Source organism: Sturnus vulgaris, chromosome 1, assembly GCF_052056855.1.
Source record: "Sturnus vulgaris isolate bStuVul1 chromosome 1, bStuVul1.hap1, whole genome shotgun sequence".
Lineage (NCBI taxonomy): Eukaryota > Metazoa > Chordata > Aves > Passeriformes > Sturnidae > Sturnus > Sturnus vulgaris.
In genome coordinates, this window is record NC_142243.1 from 63661248 (window position 1) to 63681459 (window position 20212).

General features: G+C 41.2%; 1 protein-coding gene across 2 annotated transcripts in view; it reads left to right on the top strand.

Moving 5' to 3' along the window:
- The window catches only part of SLC66A2 (solute carrier family 66 member 2), a 62912-nt gene that overhangs the window by 31696 nt on the left and 11004 nt on the right, over positions 1-20212 (top strand). For both annotated transcript variants that reach the window (XM_014877647.2, XM_014877639.2), the window contains one exon: positions 9363-9579. In XM_014877647.2, coding sequence (XP_014733133.2) covers positions 9363-9579 — 217 coding nt within the window. The remainder of the gene's footprint in view (positions 1-9362; positions 9580-20212) is intronic.

Below are 20212 nucleotides of genomic sequence, written 5' to 3' on the forward strand. Positions count from 1 at the left end.
GGCACAAGGTGTTCAGAAAATGTGGTATTCAGAAGTGCACCTTGCATAAAAACCACTGCTCTTGTCAAAACAGGGATTTATCTCTGGTCAAACTAGACAGCTGAGAAGTTGAAGGGGAAATTCTGTTTCAGGGAAGCTCTGTCTCACTTGGCTGCTCCGGTTACAAATGCTGTAATCAGTAAGGCAGTCTGCAAGACTCAAATGAAACTCTCTACTGGTCTCCCATCCTGTAAATTCCTACTGCTAGTGCAGTGGAAATTCTTGCTGTTTGGTGTCCGTATACAGTAATTTAGATCTGTGCAGACTTGTAAATAGAATGAGTTTTGGTTTAATGGTTGTGAGGGGACACTGCAGGGATGGAGGTTTTGCAGTTCAAAAGTTGGTAAAGTCTTAACTGGCAGTTACTTGCAGAGTTTCTGGGAGAAACTTGCTGCATTATACATGCAACCTGGCATTGTAATCTCTGGCATGGTGGAATCTGAGTCAAACTGCATCTGGTCTAATGCACAGCTTGGTTTTGTAATGTTTAGAAGAAGTTTATTCATTTCTTTAATTACAGTCTTTAAACAAGAAAGGGCATATTGTTTCTAAAATTACAGTAGTCTTGATATCTTCTGAGACTTAAACTGCAAAGAATAAGTTTCAGTGCTATTCAAAATAAATTAAACTGTTTTCATATAGAATTTATAACTCACTACTACATGAATTTCAGAGTCAAGGCTACCTGTTCTGCAGTGCGCAATTTACTCCATTTTAGTCTTTTTTGGAGGCCTTTGTGTACTGCCTGCTAGGGCTGTGGGTGATATCTTCAATAAATGGTGAAGATGATAGTGTAAAATATTGTTAAAATTGTAAAAATAGAAACTTAGTACTACATGTTCTCCTTGCTGTGACATTCTCATCATCCCTGCTTATCTTGCTGTCAGAAAAAGAAGTCTCTTTCTATAGTTAGCATAGGAAGGCGTATCTGGCCAGAAGAAGAGGAAGCTTATCTCTTACCTTCCACCTCCATCATTGGTGCAGTTGGGAGCAAAGGCCTGACTTCACTTCTTGCGAGTGAAGGCTTGGGGCACTTCTTTAGTTTGACTTGCTCTGGGGTTTTTGATGCTTCTAGTGTAGGAGGTGAGCAGAATCAGGAGTATTTGTAGTGAAAGCAGAGGCTGCTCAGAGTCATCAAAACTCTGCTGTGGCATTCCCTGGGCTTCCCATTTCACTGCCACTGCTGCAACTTTAGAGAAGGATTTCCTCCTGAGGTCCATGCTCATTCTGAGTCACATGGCTTCTAAAGCTGTTCATGCTGCTTTCACTCCACCTTTCAAACACAGATCATATTTCTGTAGCACTGAATCCTTTGGGCCACAGCTGTCTTATTCCGGTGGCTTTCCAAGCCCCATGATCTGCCAAGTTACTAGGCTTTTTTCCTTCATTGGTCATAAGTCAGCTAATTGCTGCTTTTGCCTACTGTTGAGACAATCTCATGGACACAGTGACTAAGAAGAACAGTCAATACATTGGAATAGAAAGGAGAGAGACTTCTATACTGAACAGGCAAGAGTAGCAGTAACACAGTAGGGAGTTGCAGTAGTGATGCTACTGGGGAAGCCAGTCTTTACAGGGGAAATACAGTGCTGTAAGGACCTTGATTTAGATGTATCTAGATTTAAGTTAAGTGCCCTGCTCTTCTAGCAATATTGGCACATGTATGGTGGTTGTTGTCTTTTTTTTGTCTCCTAATCTTAGTCTGGCCTACTAGTACACCAAGAGTAGAGACCCAGTGTTTTTTCTCAGCTGGACTTGGGAAGGAAAGAATTTGGTTAGCATATGTTGCACAAGGTGCAGTGGTAGGGGGGGTTGCATGGTTGCATGCTGCAAGATTGCCTCAAAAGCATCTTCCACGTGGAGAACCCCAAGAAATGTCCTTGCTTTGGAAGAGAAATCCAGAGTACTCTTCTGCACGCTTTTTGTTGAAGGGACGGAGGTAGGAGTTTGCTTACTCTCCAAGTTGGTTACACTCAATCTACAGTGATATTCAGAGATGGCTGAGCTGAGCTGTACTGCTCCATGAGGATTTCCCAGCTCAGCTGGCATTCACCAGCAATTTATGAGCCCAATTTATGAGTTAGAACCTTGTTCACAGATACCATTCTTGCTCAAACTTCCTCTGTATTAGAACAAACAATCTTTGTTCTTCCCTACTTGCTTTTAGAATTTTTCTTTATTTTTCATGCTTATAACATCAGCAGTGCTCTGAGGAGGAGGTATGCGTGTGTATGCAGGCATATTTAGGTATAAACACACAAATTAAAGTGTTGACAGGGCTGGTATCAGTGCAGCACAACTGATGTAAACAATTCTGCATCCTTTTGTAAGACATTCTCAAAGAGGAGTTAAAGGTCAACCTAATTTTATGGGTTTATATAACTGCATTTTTTTCTAATTTTTTTTTCTTCTTCACTGTGAGACTCCCATAAACTGAAGCTGTGTACAAAGCAAATTGCACTGCAGATAGCATGGCAAAGGCTGTCAGCTACACAGAAGGTGCCCAGGGTATGAATATTTTGATTTAGCTTTTTATTCCTATTGTCATGTGTGTTGTTAGCAGCAGGGGTAAAACTTTCAGAATAAATTGTAACTTTTAAATTGCTGCTCTTTAAAGGTCACAGAATGGTCAAGATAGGTGTTTTTGCTAATTATCTGTGGTGAGGACCACTGTGCTAAGTGGTATTCAAAGGTTGCCTTAAACCAAAAATAAAAAATTTCCCTGTAAAATCAGGGAAATAGCACAGTAATGGGGAAGGCAAGGTATTAAGAAATAGAGTGTAGATCGTTTGACTTTTTCATATGTACTGGTGCATCTGTGTCAGATTTTTCTGAAGCAGTTGTAATTCACATGTGTTTCTTAACCATGCAATTGCTAATTACCTTTGGTGAGGAGGCAGAGTGGACCCTGCAGGACCCAAAGTGGGGAGATAGAGCAGTTACTGATGCTTGTACGTGTGTGCTGGGGGACAGTATGGAATATGACTGAGAAGCCCTGGATGGGCAGGATAGTGCTGAAAAAATGTCAGCCCACTTTTGTGTAGTTTTTCTGAGAAGGAGGAAGAAGAGTGGGTAATAATCCTGATGGGAGGTAAAAAACATGAACCTGATGTGACAAAACAGAGACCTGGCACAGAAGATTTTAGAAGATTGTGAAGCTACATAAAATAAGGCAAAGAAAACCAAGGCAAGTACTTGCCTTCAAACTAGAAAAGATGACTGAGGGGAGATAGGGATAATGTTGATGTGGAGGTTTCATCAGACTTGAACGTCTAATCTCAGATGTTCTGTCCCCCATCAAGTACTGAAAGCTCCATTGAGCTTTTAAAAACAAAAATTCTTTAAAAATAAAAGTACGAATCTTCAAGGTTTGTGTGGGTCAGACTTTCAGCCTTTTTTTTATGTGATTAAGATTTGACATTTTCCTCCCTCTCACACGAAAATCTGCTGGTTACTTTTTGTTGACTAGAGGACTCATACTGGGCCTTTAGGAAGAGTCAGATACTAAGAGGAGTGGCTTTAGTGAACTGACATTAGTCTAGATGTGGCCAAGAGAAGGCACTGTACGACCCAAGGGATGTCAAAAATGGATTTCATTGAAAGACAGTAATTTGTTTGGTATAGGCTGGGTTGATATTTTCAGAAAAGTTTCAAGACCCTCCAGAATGTTTTCCTCCCATCTTGCATGTGCTAGAGAGGAAAAAATGACAATGTTTGGGTACAGGTCAGTGTGAAGACCAGATAGAAGGGAATGTTTGAGAGATGCTGAGGTAGTGCATTGACAGGGCTGAGCAGATACTAAAAGGGACTCAGAGTTTGAGAAACTCCTAAGTCATGGGCCTGAAGAAATGGAGATGAAGAGCATTGCTTGTTCATAGACAACATCCTTCCAAAAAGACAGTGGTTTGGATTAGAGACAAAAGTTTTTCGTGCTAAGCTCTCCTTTCTTCTCTTTTGTACCATGAGTGAAAGATAACAAGTCTTTTCTCAGCCCCAGTGAGTGTAAAAGAAATGCTAGCTTCAGACAGCATTTGCAGGTTTCTGTCAGTTCTTAAAAAAGGAGGAAAGAAAATCTAAATGTATCAGTTCTCACTGTCTGTCTGTGATGCTGCTTCCTTTCTTCTTTCTGGAAGGAAATACCCTAGCTGGATATGTGGATGATGAGAGTGAGAGGAAAAGTTTTGGATCACCCAGTGACAGTCATGCATTGTTTTACTGCCCTTGTCACCCCAGTTACTTCTTGGGTGCCCTGTGGGGTTTCAGAGCAGAGCATAGGGAAGCCCATGTTCTGACTGGGAGCTGCTCAGAATGAGCAAGGTGAGGAGTGCTAGCCAGCATGCTTCTCTGCAACCCTGCTGCTCTTTTTAGATGAGAGAGCTGAAATCAGGATTGCTAGGGAGACAGATAATGCCTGAGGCAAATGTCTGATGATTTGCTGCAGCTGAAGAGCTGTGAGTGTAATAGTCTCCTTTTCAGAATCCACTGCCTGGGCCTAGCCTCTTGTGGCAGGTGCCTTGCAAGTCCTCTTTAGAGAATGTGGCAAAATTTATTTTTAAGATGCCACTGCTGAGTGCAGGACCTATGTGTAGCTTAGAGCACTCATTGCTCTAAGCTGAGTTAATTTCTCTTGTCACCGTGGGATACAAGTCTGCATCTTCCAGCTGTCCAAAGAGTTGCCCTAGTTGCCAAGCTGGGATGAGGAGCAGCATCATATTTGCCTGCGGCTCAGAGCTGAACCCCTTTTACAGCAGAGACCATGAGTTCTGGAGAGCAGAAGAGCAAATGAAGGGGAGAGTGTTGTACTGTAGCCCAGTGGCTGAGACCCACAGGCAGCACAGACAGTTGCAGGTTTTGTCTCCTGCATCTTCAAAGTGTATACATTTTATAGGAAACAGACCATGGATAATAACCTGAAATAATTACCAGCCACGACTGCATTTTTTAACTGTTCCAGGTTGGATATATTACTGTTATCAGGCTCTTTCACAGCATCTAAGCCAGGTTTTGGATTGCAGTGTTGTTGAGAGAAACATTGGACATCTGACTGCTCGGGCTGGACTCCTTTGATCGTGTGGCAGGAACAGGTCAGCCAGATGACCGAAATTGGATGTCCTTTGAACAGCACCACAGTCTCACAAAACATAAGAGTTAGCTGTGTACCAAGGGATAGAGGATTAACTACTGAGTCATCTGTTTGGAAGGGCACTCAGGGGTAGAGACTGTCTGCTCAGCATGCTCTTAGGAGGAGTTAGTGAGCAGTGTTTTTCATACAGGAGGTCAAGAGTTTAATTATGGGAGGCAGTTTGGGTGAGTGATTGTGATGTAATGGCGTTCATAAAGAGTGGGAGAGAGGGTAAAACCAGCAGCCTTTGTAAGAATAAAAGAGTTTATTTCCTTGTCAAAGCTATACAAAGGGCTCAAATGCAAAGACAGCCAGTGGAAATTGCAAGCTTTTCCTTGACCTCAAAACTAGGAAGGAACCAACCAAAAAGGAGGAGCTGGGTCAAATGTCTAAGGATAAGTGTAAGTGAATGTAGTGCAAGGATGTAGGTACAGAATTAGAAAGGTCAAGACACAAAATAAGATGCAACTAGTAAGAGAAATTGAGAGCTACAGTAAATAATTTTTAGGATGTCAAAGTCTTAGCTTCACTTTCCCAAAAGGAACTAGCATGGTAGCTGGCTTGGTATAAAATGTTTCTTGACTAAAAATAATGTAACTGTTTGGACCTCTGTGTCATCCTCACTTGAAAGTTGATCCTGTGGACTCTTCTTTGTGTCACTTGGCGTCTATCCCACACCAGAATCTTGAATTTACTACTTGCATTTTGGCCCGACTGGTAATAACCATTGTTATTTACAATGCTGTCTCTGCCTGCTTTACATTTTTCATATATGACATGCAAAGTGCCTCCCAGAGGAGATCTTTTAATCTCATCCTTCTTCACCCTCAAGCTGTGTAGTTTTCTCCAGTCAGTGCACAAAAAACCTACTGAGCTGCTCCTTCCCCCAGCGTTAATAGGATTTTCCAACATAAATATCTCATCTATCAATGGATTAACATACTTAAAATTCAGCTCACTGAGTGGTTTAAAGAGCTCAGCCATGGGTAATAAAATACAGTACCTTTCACCGCAGTAATGCCAATTCTGATCCACACAGGATGTTTTAGTGACTGGGAGTTACTGGTTGAACTGCATTAGCTGAGTGTGGTTACAAACCCATGTCAGGGATTTCTCACTGGGCAGAATGGAGTGTGCTGTGCAGGCAGTGCCTTCCCATTTCAGGGAGTAGAAAGATATGCATCCACATTTAACTTAGACAGTTTTTAAGACATTTGCTAGAAATAAATGGTGGTACAGTGGGATTTCTTGTTTTGTCCTTCTAAGGAAAAGAGATGATGGGGAGGCAAAAATCCCAATGTGATACTTATTATTCATACTTTTCTTCAAACATGAATAATGCTTGCAATAATATGTATAACTTTGTTCCATTCTCAGATGATGTGGTCTGGGGCACTGGTTGGGATAGGACTGGTTTGCATACATAAATTTTGTTCTGTTTTGAAAATTACTTTTTTTAAGCATTGAAAAGGTTTTTGTTTTTTTTTTTTTTTTTGCATATACCTGTCACTGTATTCAGCACAATCAAAATTTTTTTCTTGAATAAAATATCCCTCCCATTACAGAATGTGTTTGGACCCCCTTGAGAAGGGAGCCAGTTGGAAAAATGAGTCACAGTTTATTTCCAGATCTTGACATGATGGGTGTGTGACTTTTTTCCCTCTGAATTTTTGAAGCCATTTGTCAAAGAAAATAAACTTTGTCCTTGGTTAAAAAGAAGCAATCATGTGGCAAAACATTTTAGCAGTTCAAATAAGGGCTAAAAAACTTACAACTCTTATGGAAAGTCAGGTGTTGTTCTCTATTTTTTTTTTGTAATGCAGAGTGTGGTCATATACAGTGTCCTAAAATAGACTTCTGCATCTGGAGAATACATCTGTTAAGTAGAGCAATTAGTGATTATATATTGGGTTGTTTTTACAATAACTCAGATGTTTTTCTGCAAAACTATTACCTAAGGTTATGATTGCTCTTATCTCTTTTGTCTTCTCTTCCCTTCTTCCCTTCTTTCTTAACTATATTACCAAGCAAAATTTATAGCAGAAACCAGAACTTTTAAACTACTACAGTGAAATGGAGATTATCTAGCATCATGATAGTTTTGAGCAAAAGAGAATCTCTGTGCTAGTAATTAGTTCTCCTGCTTCAGCTGAAATCCTGTTTCACACAGTGTTTTTCTCATCTATTCTCAAGTGTTTGCATGGATCCATGGATTTTGTAGCTTGCCTCACAATAGCTGTGGGAATATTGACTTACTGGGTTTCATGAATTTCCTAAACTAGTCCTTCCATGTAGTTTTAGTTCTTTGATTTTTGTTATGAAAATGAACTTGGGAAATTAGGATTTGGTGTCCAGGGATAGGTATTTTAAAAAGGATCCTTGAGCATGTGGAGAACACAAGAGGAAAAACACAGTGTATGTAGGGCAGATGTGACAACTGGTTTAATGAATGAAGGACCATGGGCCCTTCATCTCCAAAAAGGGAAGCCTTCACAAGAAGAAATGCATGAGGCTCATGTGGTTTGGGGTGTGCTAGCACTGAGTCTAACTTTTATTTAGTCTTGTGTCCCTGAATTTTGAGGCTGAGGAGCCACTACCATAAAATACTGAAAGTCAACATTTACATTGACAGTGGTTTTGCTCCAGGCCATTTAATTCAATTCTGGGTGATGGCTGACAATGCTGCAGGTTGGGTATGGCTCCTGGCCAGTTGTGCCTTCTTCTTTGGGTGGCAAAATAAATTTATTCAGCTGGGTGCAGTCAGGAGGTGTCCTGGAGATGTGGATTTGCCAAGTACTAAGAAGAGAATAGTTAATAAAGGGTGTCTGAGGGTCAGACTGATACTGATACGAAGAGATACTGATATGAAGAGATGCAGAAAATAAAATCATTACTTGGTGTGTGTATGTATCCTGAGGCAGCTAAGTGCCTATATTCCCATCTCACTGAATTTTCTGTTAGTGTTAGTCAGTGGAGGTCAATGTCTTCCTTGCTTGAGTTAGCAGTGGGACTATTTCTGTAGCTTTCTGACTGCTTCTGAAGTGGCAGCAACAGAAATCTTCTAGTGATGTGCTGTGTGTTGCACGGCTTTGGGCTGATTGTAATATCCCTGTTAGGACAATAGTTCATCATCTTGGTAGTTCAGAGAGTCCAGTTGGTCTGAAGTAGGGGCTTCTATCAAAGGAAGGCAGGAACAGCACCTGCTAACCAACAGTTATTGTAGCATTTTTGTTAAAAATAAATTCGTTACATTGCTATATGGTAAATCTCTATGGGGTTGTGTATTTTCTTATTCATCAGTAAAACAGCTACATGTCTTCCAGTGATACATTTTATTGTGCCAAGCAAATGCCATGGTTGGTTCCTTCCTTCTTGCCTTCCTTCAAGAGGGGATGTTGTGTTTTGTGGCTGAGCTTTTTATTGTGACAGATACAGAAATGGGCACTCAACCTGCACTCCTTGGTTCTGGCAAAGGCAGGAGCAAAGTTTTGTCCTAGGAGTGAAAGTGGTGATATCTGTGAGAGGCTTTTTTTCCAGGGAGAATCTTGCCTCAGTCTTGTACCTGTCTCAGTAAAGCTGTAGCAGCTGCACTGGCATATTGCCCTTCACCACAGGCAGCTGCACTGCACCAGGGAGCAGAGCTGTGGTGGACTTTAGGTGACCTTCTTAAGCAGCTTGGATTGAAGCACTTGGAAGGCAGAGATAATGACCTAAGAGAAAGAATGCTTGCACTGTGATGCTTGGGGCCTGTTATTAGTATTGGAAAGTTTTTGTGAAACATTTCCTATGCCAGCCCCACTACAGCAATATCCAGAGTCCTTCATGTTTGGTATAGGAAGGTATGTTTGAAACGCTTCCTTTTGAAAAGTTATCTTTGTAAATACTTTATTGTCTTGCAAGCCTTTGTCTTCTTGTTTCTTTATCAAACACCCCCCAAAAACTGTTTTTGACATCAGGACTATTCTTTATTTTTCTTGTTGTTTTTGTGGGGATTTTTTTGGTGGGGGGATGATTGCGAATGTGTGTGTTTGGTTGGTTGGTTTGGTTTTGTTTTTTTAATCCTATCCCTCATTTTCTTCTAACCCCTTCCACCAAAGCCTGTGGCTCCCTCATTCTTCCCAGTTCTCAATTCCACCCTGACTGACTTTGAGTTGGTTGGGAAAACATATTTCATTCTTCTTGCATTCCTGTTCTGTTGCAGATTTTGACTTGAACTACTTTTGGCATTGGAGCAAGTTTACAGACTACGTGCAGTGCGTCCTCACTTTCACTGGTGTGACTGGTTACATCACTTACCTGTGGCTGGACTCCTCCCTGTTTGTGGAAACGCTGGGCTTCCTTGCTGTGTTCACTGAGGCCATGCTGGGCGTCCCCCAGCTGTACCGCAACTACCAGAACAGATCGACAGAAGGAATGAGGTATGGTGCTTGTCCTGCATCAAACACGTCTGTGTGCCTTCGTGTGGGTTGTCTCTGCAGTGTGGGAATGCTTTTCCAGGAAGGGCAATGTCATCTCTACAATTTTTACTTGAAAACACAGCAGCAATCAGAGTAGACTTTCTGTCAGTAGGAGCCGGTGCAGTACTGCTGAAGGCAGTGGGAATTCCATGACACCTATGAAGTCCGACCCATTATCCAAGTCCAGCTGGAGAGTGCCGAGCTGAAACATGTTCTAGTGAAATAAACATGTGAAACCGCTGCTGTTGCCATTGGCAACATGTTGCGGTTCTACTCAAGCTGTGCTACACTGGTACTTAGAAATGATCTAAAGAAATCTTGCGTATCAAAAGTAGTAAAGAGGATGAAAATACTTTGAGCCTGCAGCCTTAAACTATCAGTGTAACTCATATAATTAGCTTTTTCTCACATATGTGCTCATCACTTCATAATCCATTACTACATTTGTAGCAAATGACATCTGTATTTATTTTTGTGTCAAAGCTTGAAACTGACATTTATGAAAGCTCCAATGTGACTTTTGCAGTCATGACTGTAAAAATGTGGGACAGAAAACTTTAATCTTGTGCCCACTCTTGAGTCATTAAATCAGATTATCTTTTCACGCTGTTTATTGGATAACTCAGATGGTAACACTTAAGTTTACAAAGGCGACTTGTAAAGCTTTTTGAGAGAGGAAACCTTCACTGTGGTGGATCAGTGCACTGGTCTGTAGAAACAATACAGCAGCAATTCAGTTCACAGAGTGCTGTGATCATTTGGGGCTCTGTCTTCTCTTATTATGACTTCTCTGAATTCCTTTAAAAATTTGCTGGGATAATTTTTACTTTGGTCGAAACAATTAATCATGCCACCCCCAAAGCAAAGCAATTCTGTCCTCTGTTCACACTGTTCCCTTTACTTGTTTGGATTGAGCATGCTTATACTAGCTACTCTGAGATCTTTTCTAACTTAAAATGTTCAGAAATTTGCTTTGATGCTTCAGGCATTTTCTGATTGGGAGCCCCTTTGATATGGAATGAGTCAGGATTTGCTTCCAAAATATTGGGGTATTTTTCATGCACCTACTGTCTTGGAAAATTCTGTACCTGTGATATCCAGAAGGCAACTTATCTACTAGACCTTTTTTATGCTCTGGTTTGACTTTCCTTTTTCTATTTTTCATCTGTGAATCATAATGTTGTATTAATGATGGCCATTGGTAGTGTTTTGCTTTTCTTTAACTTCTTCCTGGGGACCTGAATTTCAGTTTTTCCTATTTCTTGTATGTGCTATTAGCAAAAGGATTTAAAAAAACCCTTTGTTCTTTGTAAACTGCTAAGCGTAGAATTGCAGAATTCTCATCCAAGACTGCTCAGCAGAAGAGTACTGTGCTTAGTCAAGAGAAAATAGCATAAAAACTCATGTTTCCTTGCCATGGAACAGAACCAGGTCAAGCATAGCCACACTCCTTATCACTTGTGCCCGTGGTTCCAGAATGCATTCCCTTCTCTGGTTCCATTCTTGAAGCAGTACTTTGTGTGGCATTGGACATTGATGGATCTGGGCACTATGAGGTAATGCACAACTTTGAGCTGCTGTACTGCAGTGGGAGGATATTCAGGCACATGTTGGTGCTCTTTCTGATTTTCAGGTTAAATTGTGGTTTTATATATGTTGCAGATACCACACACACTTTGTAGTACCATTCAATCCTAAATTGACTGGATGTTCTCTAAGCATTACTGGGCTGTTCCTTCTGTGAGAGTGACTTCTACCAGTGTATTGCTTTCTGCTGAAGGAGCTGTTGGAAGTATTTCCTCTGAACTTCCCTTTCTGTGCCCACTTCTCTAAGAGCATATCAAGAAGAGAGACCCCAATCATGGAAACACTGAAGGGAGCATGTAACAGTGAAGTCAGCCTACTTGCATGGGTATACACCCGGTGAGGACTGGCTGATGCCCAGGTTAGCTGATTCCCACTGTTCTGTGCAGTTATTCACAGCTCAGGGCAGAAATAGCGGTGTGGATGTGTGGATGGTTACACTGTTGGAAGCAATTGCACTGGGGATCTGGGCCAAAATGGCTGGCTGCCAGCCATGCTCTTAGCAAGCCTCAGTGGCAAAGAAAAAGAGATGAGTTTCTAGTGTCTCTGTTACTTTTAGCTTAATGGAGAGAGCAATGAGTATTAAGCTGTTCTATATAGTCACCTTTTGGTCAATCATCACATCCTGGTTGGAGGTGGTACCTTCTTAAACCATTTTAATTCTGTCACCGAGTGCAGGAGTGCAGTATGTGTCCCTGATAAACATCACAGCCTTTACTACTGCCAGAGAAGTGGTTGTTCATGGGTCCTTATTGCTTGGCTGAGAAAAGCTGTAACATGCATCTGTCTCTGATCTGGGACACAGCAGCTGATATATTAATTCTATTTAGCAAACAACTTCTTTCATAAAGATTAACTGTTGAAAAATAAATGGAGAATAAAGTCTCAGTATGTCGCCCCGTCTGATCAGAGTATCCTGTCAGACTCCTCTGATACTCTTGTTTCTGAAAAAAGGCCACATAACACTTCCCCCTCAGTAACACCTGTTTAAGTGAGAAGCTGAGGACATTTCATACTTGAGGTAGCAGTCATTTCCGAATAAACAAACTTGGAGACCAGGGGCCGTGAGAGAGTGAAAGAGGAGAGGTGGCTGCAGTGGCAGCCAAGATACTCTTTAGGAGTGTGTTGTGGAAAGGGTCCTGTCGTCTCACCCCTGTATTTCTATCTGCTACTGTCTGAAAAGTCTCCTACTGAAAATGTCTTCTGTGTCTGAGGTAAATGTCCAGAGAGCGTCTGCAGCTTATGTTTATTGTAATGGAGCATGGCTGGAGTGAAGGAATCACAGTTATGTACTTTGTAGTGCTCCTGAGAATGAGTCTGCTGGTTCTTTGATATCTCTGTTCTGCTGGATAGAGCTCCTCACATCTTATTTTTAAGTTTTCATTTTTCCCTTCCTCTCTCATTTTCCTTCTTTATGTAGGATTATTACTACTAGGTCCTGCAGCTTCCTCCTCTATTCTGACAGAACAGAGACCAAAGGTGAAGTTGGAAAGAAATGGAAACAATAAAAGTGGAAAGGAGATGCATGAGTAACAGCTTTTGTGGAGTGAAGATAGTGTAGTATGTCCTATCTGATGATTGATGAGTGGAAATTTTCCTATGATTAAGTAAACAACTAGTAAGCTAGTCAAAGCAACATAAATTTTCGTCATGTTCTCTTTGACAATTCACCTGATTTCTTTTGGAATGTGTCCTTTGTGGAAACTTGGAGCTCTGTTTAAGTGTTTAAGTACTTCTGAATGGTTGCAAACCTAAATAGTACAGTAGTAGTTATATAAATTATGGTACTGAACTTGACAGAAGTGCTTTGTAATGAATTGTGTTAATACCTATCAAAGAAATATTCACTTAATTTCCATTCTTTTCAAGAACTAAACTAGTTCTGTCAAGTCACCTAGTAAAAGAGTAATTTAATTGCTTTAATTATTGGGGTGGATTAGAATTATAAATTATTATGTTAGAAAAAGGACAAAAGCTGCCTCAAAGTTAAAGAGCTTTAGAGTAGTTGAGAAAAAAAGGCACTGTGACATTAAAAGATGTGTTCATCACTTCTAAATTTTCTTTATATCATGTGGTGAAATATTCCAAGATATTTCAATATTTGGCATCCATTTGACACCTTCCCTCTATCACCGTTTAGGAGTCAGAGCTGCTGAATGCTACAGTTGGGATCTGATGCTCCTTGTATTATTAAGTGCTTTTGTTTTGTGACAAAAACCATACTGTCAGGAACTTACTCTGTCATTTGTCTTTGCATCCCCACTCCTTCTAGGATAGTTGCCTCCCAGTCACTTTCTCATAAACTGCATTTGTGAGGAAAGGTGGTGTTCAACAGGAGGCAGTGGAAAGGGCAGGAAGGTTGGCTCTGGGTCTGGCAGCAGCACTGCTGCACACAGAGGTCAGTGCATTGGGAGAATCACATCCTTGTGTGGACAGCAGCTTTTGTGGAGTTCCTGTAGGGGAGCAGTGTGTGCTTTTGTGCAGATGTGGGGAGAGTGTCTGAGGGGAGGCACTGCAGTTATTATGCTGTCCTCATAATCCCATCTGACCTCTCTCCACCAAAGGAGGAGAATGGAGGGTGTTCCTCTGTAAGGTCTGTGACCAAGTTATAGGTGTGTGGTCTTCCCCAAGGACCATGTTAACCTTGGGACTGCACAAGGGTTGATTTGCTCCAGTCCAGTATTGCATTCCTGTCTGCTGCCCTGCTCCAGAAAAAAATAACTGCCCTTCATTGAAAGTTTTTTGCAAAGGCTTCCAAAATCACCTGGCAGTAACCCTTTTTGACTGCCAGCTGCTGCTCAAACCCCATGGAGAAGCAGTTTCTTTTCATTCAGAGTTTCTGCATGGCACAGTCTTCCCAGGTCCAGGAAAGAGGTCTGGCAGGAGGACAGAGCTGGGCTGCATATCTTCAAATCTCAGAAGCCACAGTCCATTGGATACCCAAATGTGCCCATCAGTTGTTAGCTTGGAAACATGTGGGTTCAATAAAGCAAGGTTTTTCTGCAGCAGTATTTGAGGTCCTGATATGCAGTGTTGTCTCTTCCCTGGCTGCACCCTGTGCACAGGATGGCTCTTGCTGTGCCTGGCTCAGGGCTGCATGTGCAGCTGCACGGTCAGGACACAAGCAGGGGAAACCTGTGTCGTCCCTCTGCAAGCAGTTTCCCAGGTCTGTCTTCTTGCTCATGAACAGCTTTCAGTGTGGTTGGAGGGAACCTCCTTTCTGCACGACTTTGACGGTTGTGTTTGGCTGACATTGGGTTGGGGGTGCAGAATTTCACTGTCTGGAGACAGCCAACACAATGAAGTGACTCTGCTTATGCGTTGATAGGAGGCCGTCTTGAGAAATCTAGTCTGAAAAGGCTGAATGAGAATAATCTCAGAATTTCGTTCAACTGGGTTATTGTGCTATGAAAGAAAAATGTTAATTTAGTCCCTCCTGTGGTAGTGCTGGGTCAGTCACAGTGATTATCCTGTTTTAAAAAGCACAAATCATTGAAGGAGAAACAATGGGCATTTGTTGTCTCAGAAGCTGCTGGAGTCAAGAGCTGCAAATTATAAGAAGCTCTTTTATTCAGAAATGTTTTATAAGGTGTGCTAAAGCTATGAGCTAGTTATGAGTAAGTGTTTATCTGAAATGTATCCAGTGAATTGAGTCTGGTATAAAGAGGTATGAAAGGAATAATTTATATTAAATTATTCTAAAATGTATATATATTTAATGTGTTAGTTACTTTTCTACTCTATAGATAGTATTAAAAATACTAGAAGACAGTCTTTCTTAGAGAGATAAATGTTATTGTTGGTTGCTTTTATTGGATACTGCTCTATAGCTTTTTCCTTTATGAGACATGCAGCTCTTTGTATCATTATTCAGGAGAAACTTTTGATTTTGGAGAACAGTGTTTGTCCCAGAGACAAACCTGGGTTTATTCAAACACTGCGAATATTAATGAAAATGACTTTGTCTTTTCTGCCTGTATTGTATTAACCAGTTGCTGTGATGAACAGATGTAGAAGGCTTTATTCAGGACTGGTTAACCAATGTCTGGGCACCTCCTTTAGTGAGCGTTTAGATTTAAGGAGATTGAGTAAGTGCTCTAAAAATGCTACTCCTGTGGTTTCTTGGGATTTTTTAGCCTGAGGGACGTTTATATATGTGAATAAGTAAAACAGCTTCAATGAGTTCCTTCCTTTGGAGTAACTTTTGAGTTACTTCCTGTATGCTATTTAAAAGAGAACAAAACCCTGTGCTAGAAGGAGGTAGCAAGACTTGTGGATGTTTCTACATCCACATTCTTCACCAACTATGTATTAGCTTCTTCAGAATAAATTTAAGTTCCATTAAAAAGGGAGACAATTCACATCTGTTATGGCAACTTCATTACATATCTGTGCTTTTCTGGGGACACTCAGTAAAGGAGTAAGAGAAATTAACTGGGAAAGAATTTTAAAAGTGCTAAAAAGAAGGGAAGTTAAAAGAGAATGATGCAGGCAATGGCTGTATTGAATGTTATAGTTTTTTTCTCTTCAGCTCGTGTTTCTCACTGTTAGAAATTGCATGGATGAGAGCAAAATCAAAGAAATAGGCTTAGGGATAATGGATGCCTATGTGAAATATTTCCTTTCCTGAGCATGCCACGTACACAAAGCAGACACTGACCAGTACAATGGAGACCTGAGTTAGGAGTAAATTGTGTCTGGTCCAGAACTAACACTAAGGAAGATGCTGAATAGAGAGAGAACTGTTTCCCACAGGCTTTGGCATTAGACCCTCCAGGTGCTGATTAAACAGTATCTTCTGTTACTCTTAAAATAGCACCTGCTTTATATTTATATTTTTATTTATATTTGTTTTATTTATGTATAACAGAGAACATAGAAGAGGGGTATGGGAGGTGAGGGACATTTAATTCAAACAAACAAAGAAAAAACCCCCAATATAGTTTTGTGGATTCAAATCATCTGACCCAACTAAGAAGCAGGTTTTCATTGCATAAAACACTGTGCAGACAATCATAGGGACTAAATTATGAAAGAGAAGGTAGTTCTCAAGGGACTAGTTAGGACCCAAAAGTTAAATCTGGGACCCTGGTAAATAGAGAAATTAAGGTCTTAAGTATGAGCCAGAACTACATTGGGTAAGTGTAAAATTATTAGCTATACTTAAAAGTGGGTTGTACTTAGAGTTGTATGTAGCCAATTCCTTAGTTTTACTGCCTTTCCTATTGCACTAAGTTAATCAGAACTGTCACTGTCCTTACAAATTACCTATTTTAAACTATACATATAATTTACTGTAGTTTTGTGATTGTATCCTTTTGTCTTCTTAAGTGCTCTTCTTTACTTAGATTCTTAGTTTTCATTGTGGACCTACAAGTGTTGTCATTGCTTCTGTGGCCAGCATTCATAGTTGTGTGGGGAAGTTTTGCTTTGCTGACATTTCCTCTTCTGCTCCTGGCACTGATCAGCTGGTTGCTATTGTCCTTTATCATGGCTTTTATGTAAAATATTCCAGGTTTTTCATTTCTGGACTTTGCATACACATCCATGTTTGCATAATAGTGAACAATTTTCATGACTGGATGGATGAGGTTTTTGTATAACTGTAAGGCTTACTACAAATACCTTGTCTTCTCTCTTCACCTTTTCATTTGTAGTTCTATTAGGCAACAGGAACATCAGATTCTCTTCCCAAATCTGCCTGTTTTAAGGCTAAGAGATAAAAGAAAGTAGTCTGTAGTCCTCAGAAAGTTTCTAATTTCTTCTCCCTTGAAAGTGTTACTACATCAGGAAAATAAACAGGCTTGGTCTCAGTGCACTCAGGATGAGGGCAGAGTCCTGTCAGCATGTGAACAGATGGACTAAAGCTTTTGTTCTGATCCTAGGAATTAAGTGGTTTCTTTTCTCTTCTCCAGACCCTCTTTTCATTTGGAGCAGACCTGTGATCGATGCCCCAGGTTCAAGGGCCTGCACTTTCTGCTTGACTCTCTGTAGATCTGTGGCCTGTGGGTGGCTGTGCTGGGTCAGCACTGCAGTCACCTCTGTGCTCGCCTGCTGTGTCACCCTAGAGCTGTTCTCAAGATCTGCACCAGCACAATATGAGGCTCCAAAGACAATTCTTTGTGCCCTGTACACTCAACACATCTGAGAATTTCAGGAACTGAAGGACGGGACAGATGGAAAAATCCAGGAGGGAGACCTTCCTTCCCTCAGCCTCCCAGTGGTTCTGAGAGCATGGGCAGCAGTATCCACTTCCATTAAGCATCTCTAAGGTTGTAGCACAGTGTGGACTGCTAAAGTTCTTGCACATATTGAACCTTTCTCATTTCTCTTCCCCTGGCACCTCATCCCCTCAGTTCAAAAAGCAAATTCAAAGCAAATTACTTCAAACCAAAAACATTCATCTTTTGCAAATAGTTCAAGGCTTCTGTATAGTAATAGGAATAAAGCTCTGCTGGCATGTTTAATGAGTGCTCTCTCGGTAGGTGCTTTTCTCTGTGCCCTGAGAATTTGAATTACAAGAGAAAATTTATTGTACTTCTGCTACAAAACCATTCTATTAAGTTTAGGTGCTCCATCGTCCTCTGGCAAGGAAGTGTCATGCAAGGTATTTTGTGTAGATAAGGTGAGGTCAAGGCACAAAAGGTGGGAATTAAGCTTGTCATGAAGACACCTGAGAGATGAAAGTTTTCTTAAAATGTTGTCTTCCTCTGTTACCCAACAGATTTGGGAACAAAAGTCCTTCAGTTCTTCTTCAGAATGTCAGAATGTCCAGCATCTGTATTGTTTTGTTAGAGTTCACCACAGCTAATTGTGTAAGTGGGTAAAGTTATCTGTTTATGTGGTTGTAGAGGTGTCTCCCTCAGTGAGTAGGGCTGAGTGGAATTAGAAATATAGAATGGAAGTAAACTGAGATTTGAGTTTAAAGAAATATAGGTTGAGATGCAAGGATGCAAACAGCCATAGTGCTAACACTGACTGTGATGAAGATCTGTAAAATCAGCAGAGTGGTGAGCAATTTAAGTAGTTAACAGATAAGCCAGAACAGAAGAATAAAAGACATCAAAGCACCTTAGCTCAGGAAGTGACTTTGCAGGGTGGCTCAGAAACACTGCTAAGAAGAATTGGGTAGAGAATGGGAGTCAGGCAGATGCGAGTGGGTCGACTACAGAGATTTTCTGTTTCAGCTTTGACCTGTAATGGTGTGTTTGGTCCTCTGCTCCTCAGACACAGAGGGACAAGCAAACAGAAGAAGAGTGGGAAGTGCAGAGACTGACATACTGAATGATATGCCCAGAAACCGAGATGGGGGGAAAGCGTTCACAGTATTCTTGAGTGGAATGTAGAAAGAAAAGAATCTTGATAGTAGAAAAACCTGTTTCAACAAGGCTGAAAGTTAGGGTTTTAATTTGTTCTGGGGAGGATGGCTAGAAATGATATATGTCTACACATAAGGGAATTACATGCCTAGCCAAATGTCTTGGCATTGTCAGGCAAGCTTTCAGGGTAGTTGTGGAAGCCTTGTCCTGTTAGATACTAAGTCTTATATTAGAGAATTTCCTGAAACAGGATTCATAGTGTACAAGGCAGCAGATAGCAAGAGTTTAGGAATGAATATAGGCTAGAGGATATCTATCCTTGTTGAACTGCAAAAACCCTACTTTTGCTGAAATTTTAAGATTTGCTTCATGCTACTGTGTGTGGGATGTGATCATGATGCTTTTATTTCCTCCCTACAGCATTCAGTTCTGCCTACAGCAGGGCTTCAAAGCTCTGCAGCCACTGTGGGTCAGTGGCAGTACGGGAAGTGGCTCAGAAAGGGTTGGTTTGTGGTGGCACCTGGTGACAAAGCATAGCTTTGCTTCCCACTGGGCTTTGCTTTGAAAAGCAGCACAGAGGTGTATGCTGTGTCACTGTCACCAATAACTTCACTTCTGCACCTCTGTGTGTACATGAGCATGCAGCTCAGAAGGAAAGTGATAAACCTGGCATTTCAGATGAAGAACTAGGTGGTGACATACCTTCATATAGAGCTTGCAAGAGGTTATTTCATAGAATCAATAAGGTTGGAAGACACCTCTACTACCAGGTCTGCCATTATTTCCTTACTAAGTGTTAAGGTGTTTTGGAGGAGAATGGAAGCTTTGTTCTTGCAAATATCTGTAATTTCTTTCCAGACAGTAATCTGGACTTTGTCCCTGCGTGATCACTCTTATTTTACCCTTTGGTGTTTGGGGTTTTAATTTCCCCAGTGTTTTCCTAGAATGTGAGAAGCATTTTTACTAACTGAAGGATGTGATTATTAATGAAAAGTAATGACTGCAACATCATTAGATTTTGTCCTTGTGGATGCTGGCTTTGAAGACAAGTGAACCCAGTCATCTGGAGCAAGGAAAGCACCACAGCTGGGACTGTTACTTTGTGTATGTTAACCGAACAGGTAATTGCAGTTATTGAAGTAGAATACTAGAAGTGTGCTCAAGCTATGTACTTGTTAACATATGAAGATGAAGGGAAAATGTGCCCAAATTACCTCGAGTTGGATGAAGAGTCTGATGATCTCTGGGTTGTCTGGGGCAGAAAGAAAGGAAGATTCAGAAGCATTGCTTTGAGCCTTGGGATACACAGCTGTGCTGAAGCAAACATACGTTCCCTCATGCCTTTCTATTACATTTCAAATTGAATTTGTCCCGAGTTATTTAGAACTAGAGCAAGAAATACACTGAATGTTGTTGCACAGGGACGTTGTGTTGCTGGCCTTGCAGGACGTATCAGTGTTGCCCCTCCTGGCAGTGGGCAGGCTGCGACTACTGGGATGTGGCAGGCCAACTCACCCTGCAGGAAAGCCAGTCATGGGAAGGAATGCTGCCTCCTGGGATTTGTTTCCCTGTGCCCTTGCATGGCAGCAAGTCCTTTTATCACCCATCTTTCAGTGCATGATGTGGGGCCCCAGGGTGGGCTGTGCCAAGTGGCTGGAGAGAAGGTGGGCAGCAGGAGAGCATCTAGAGCA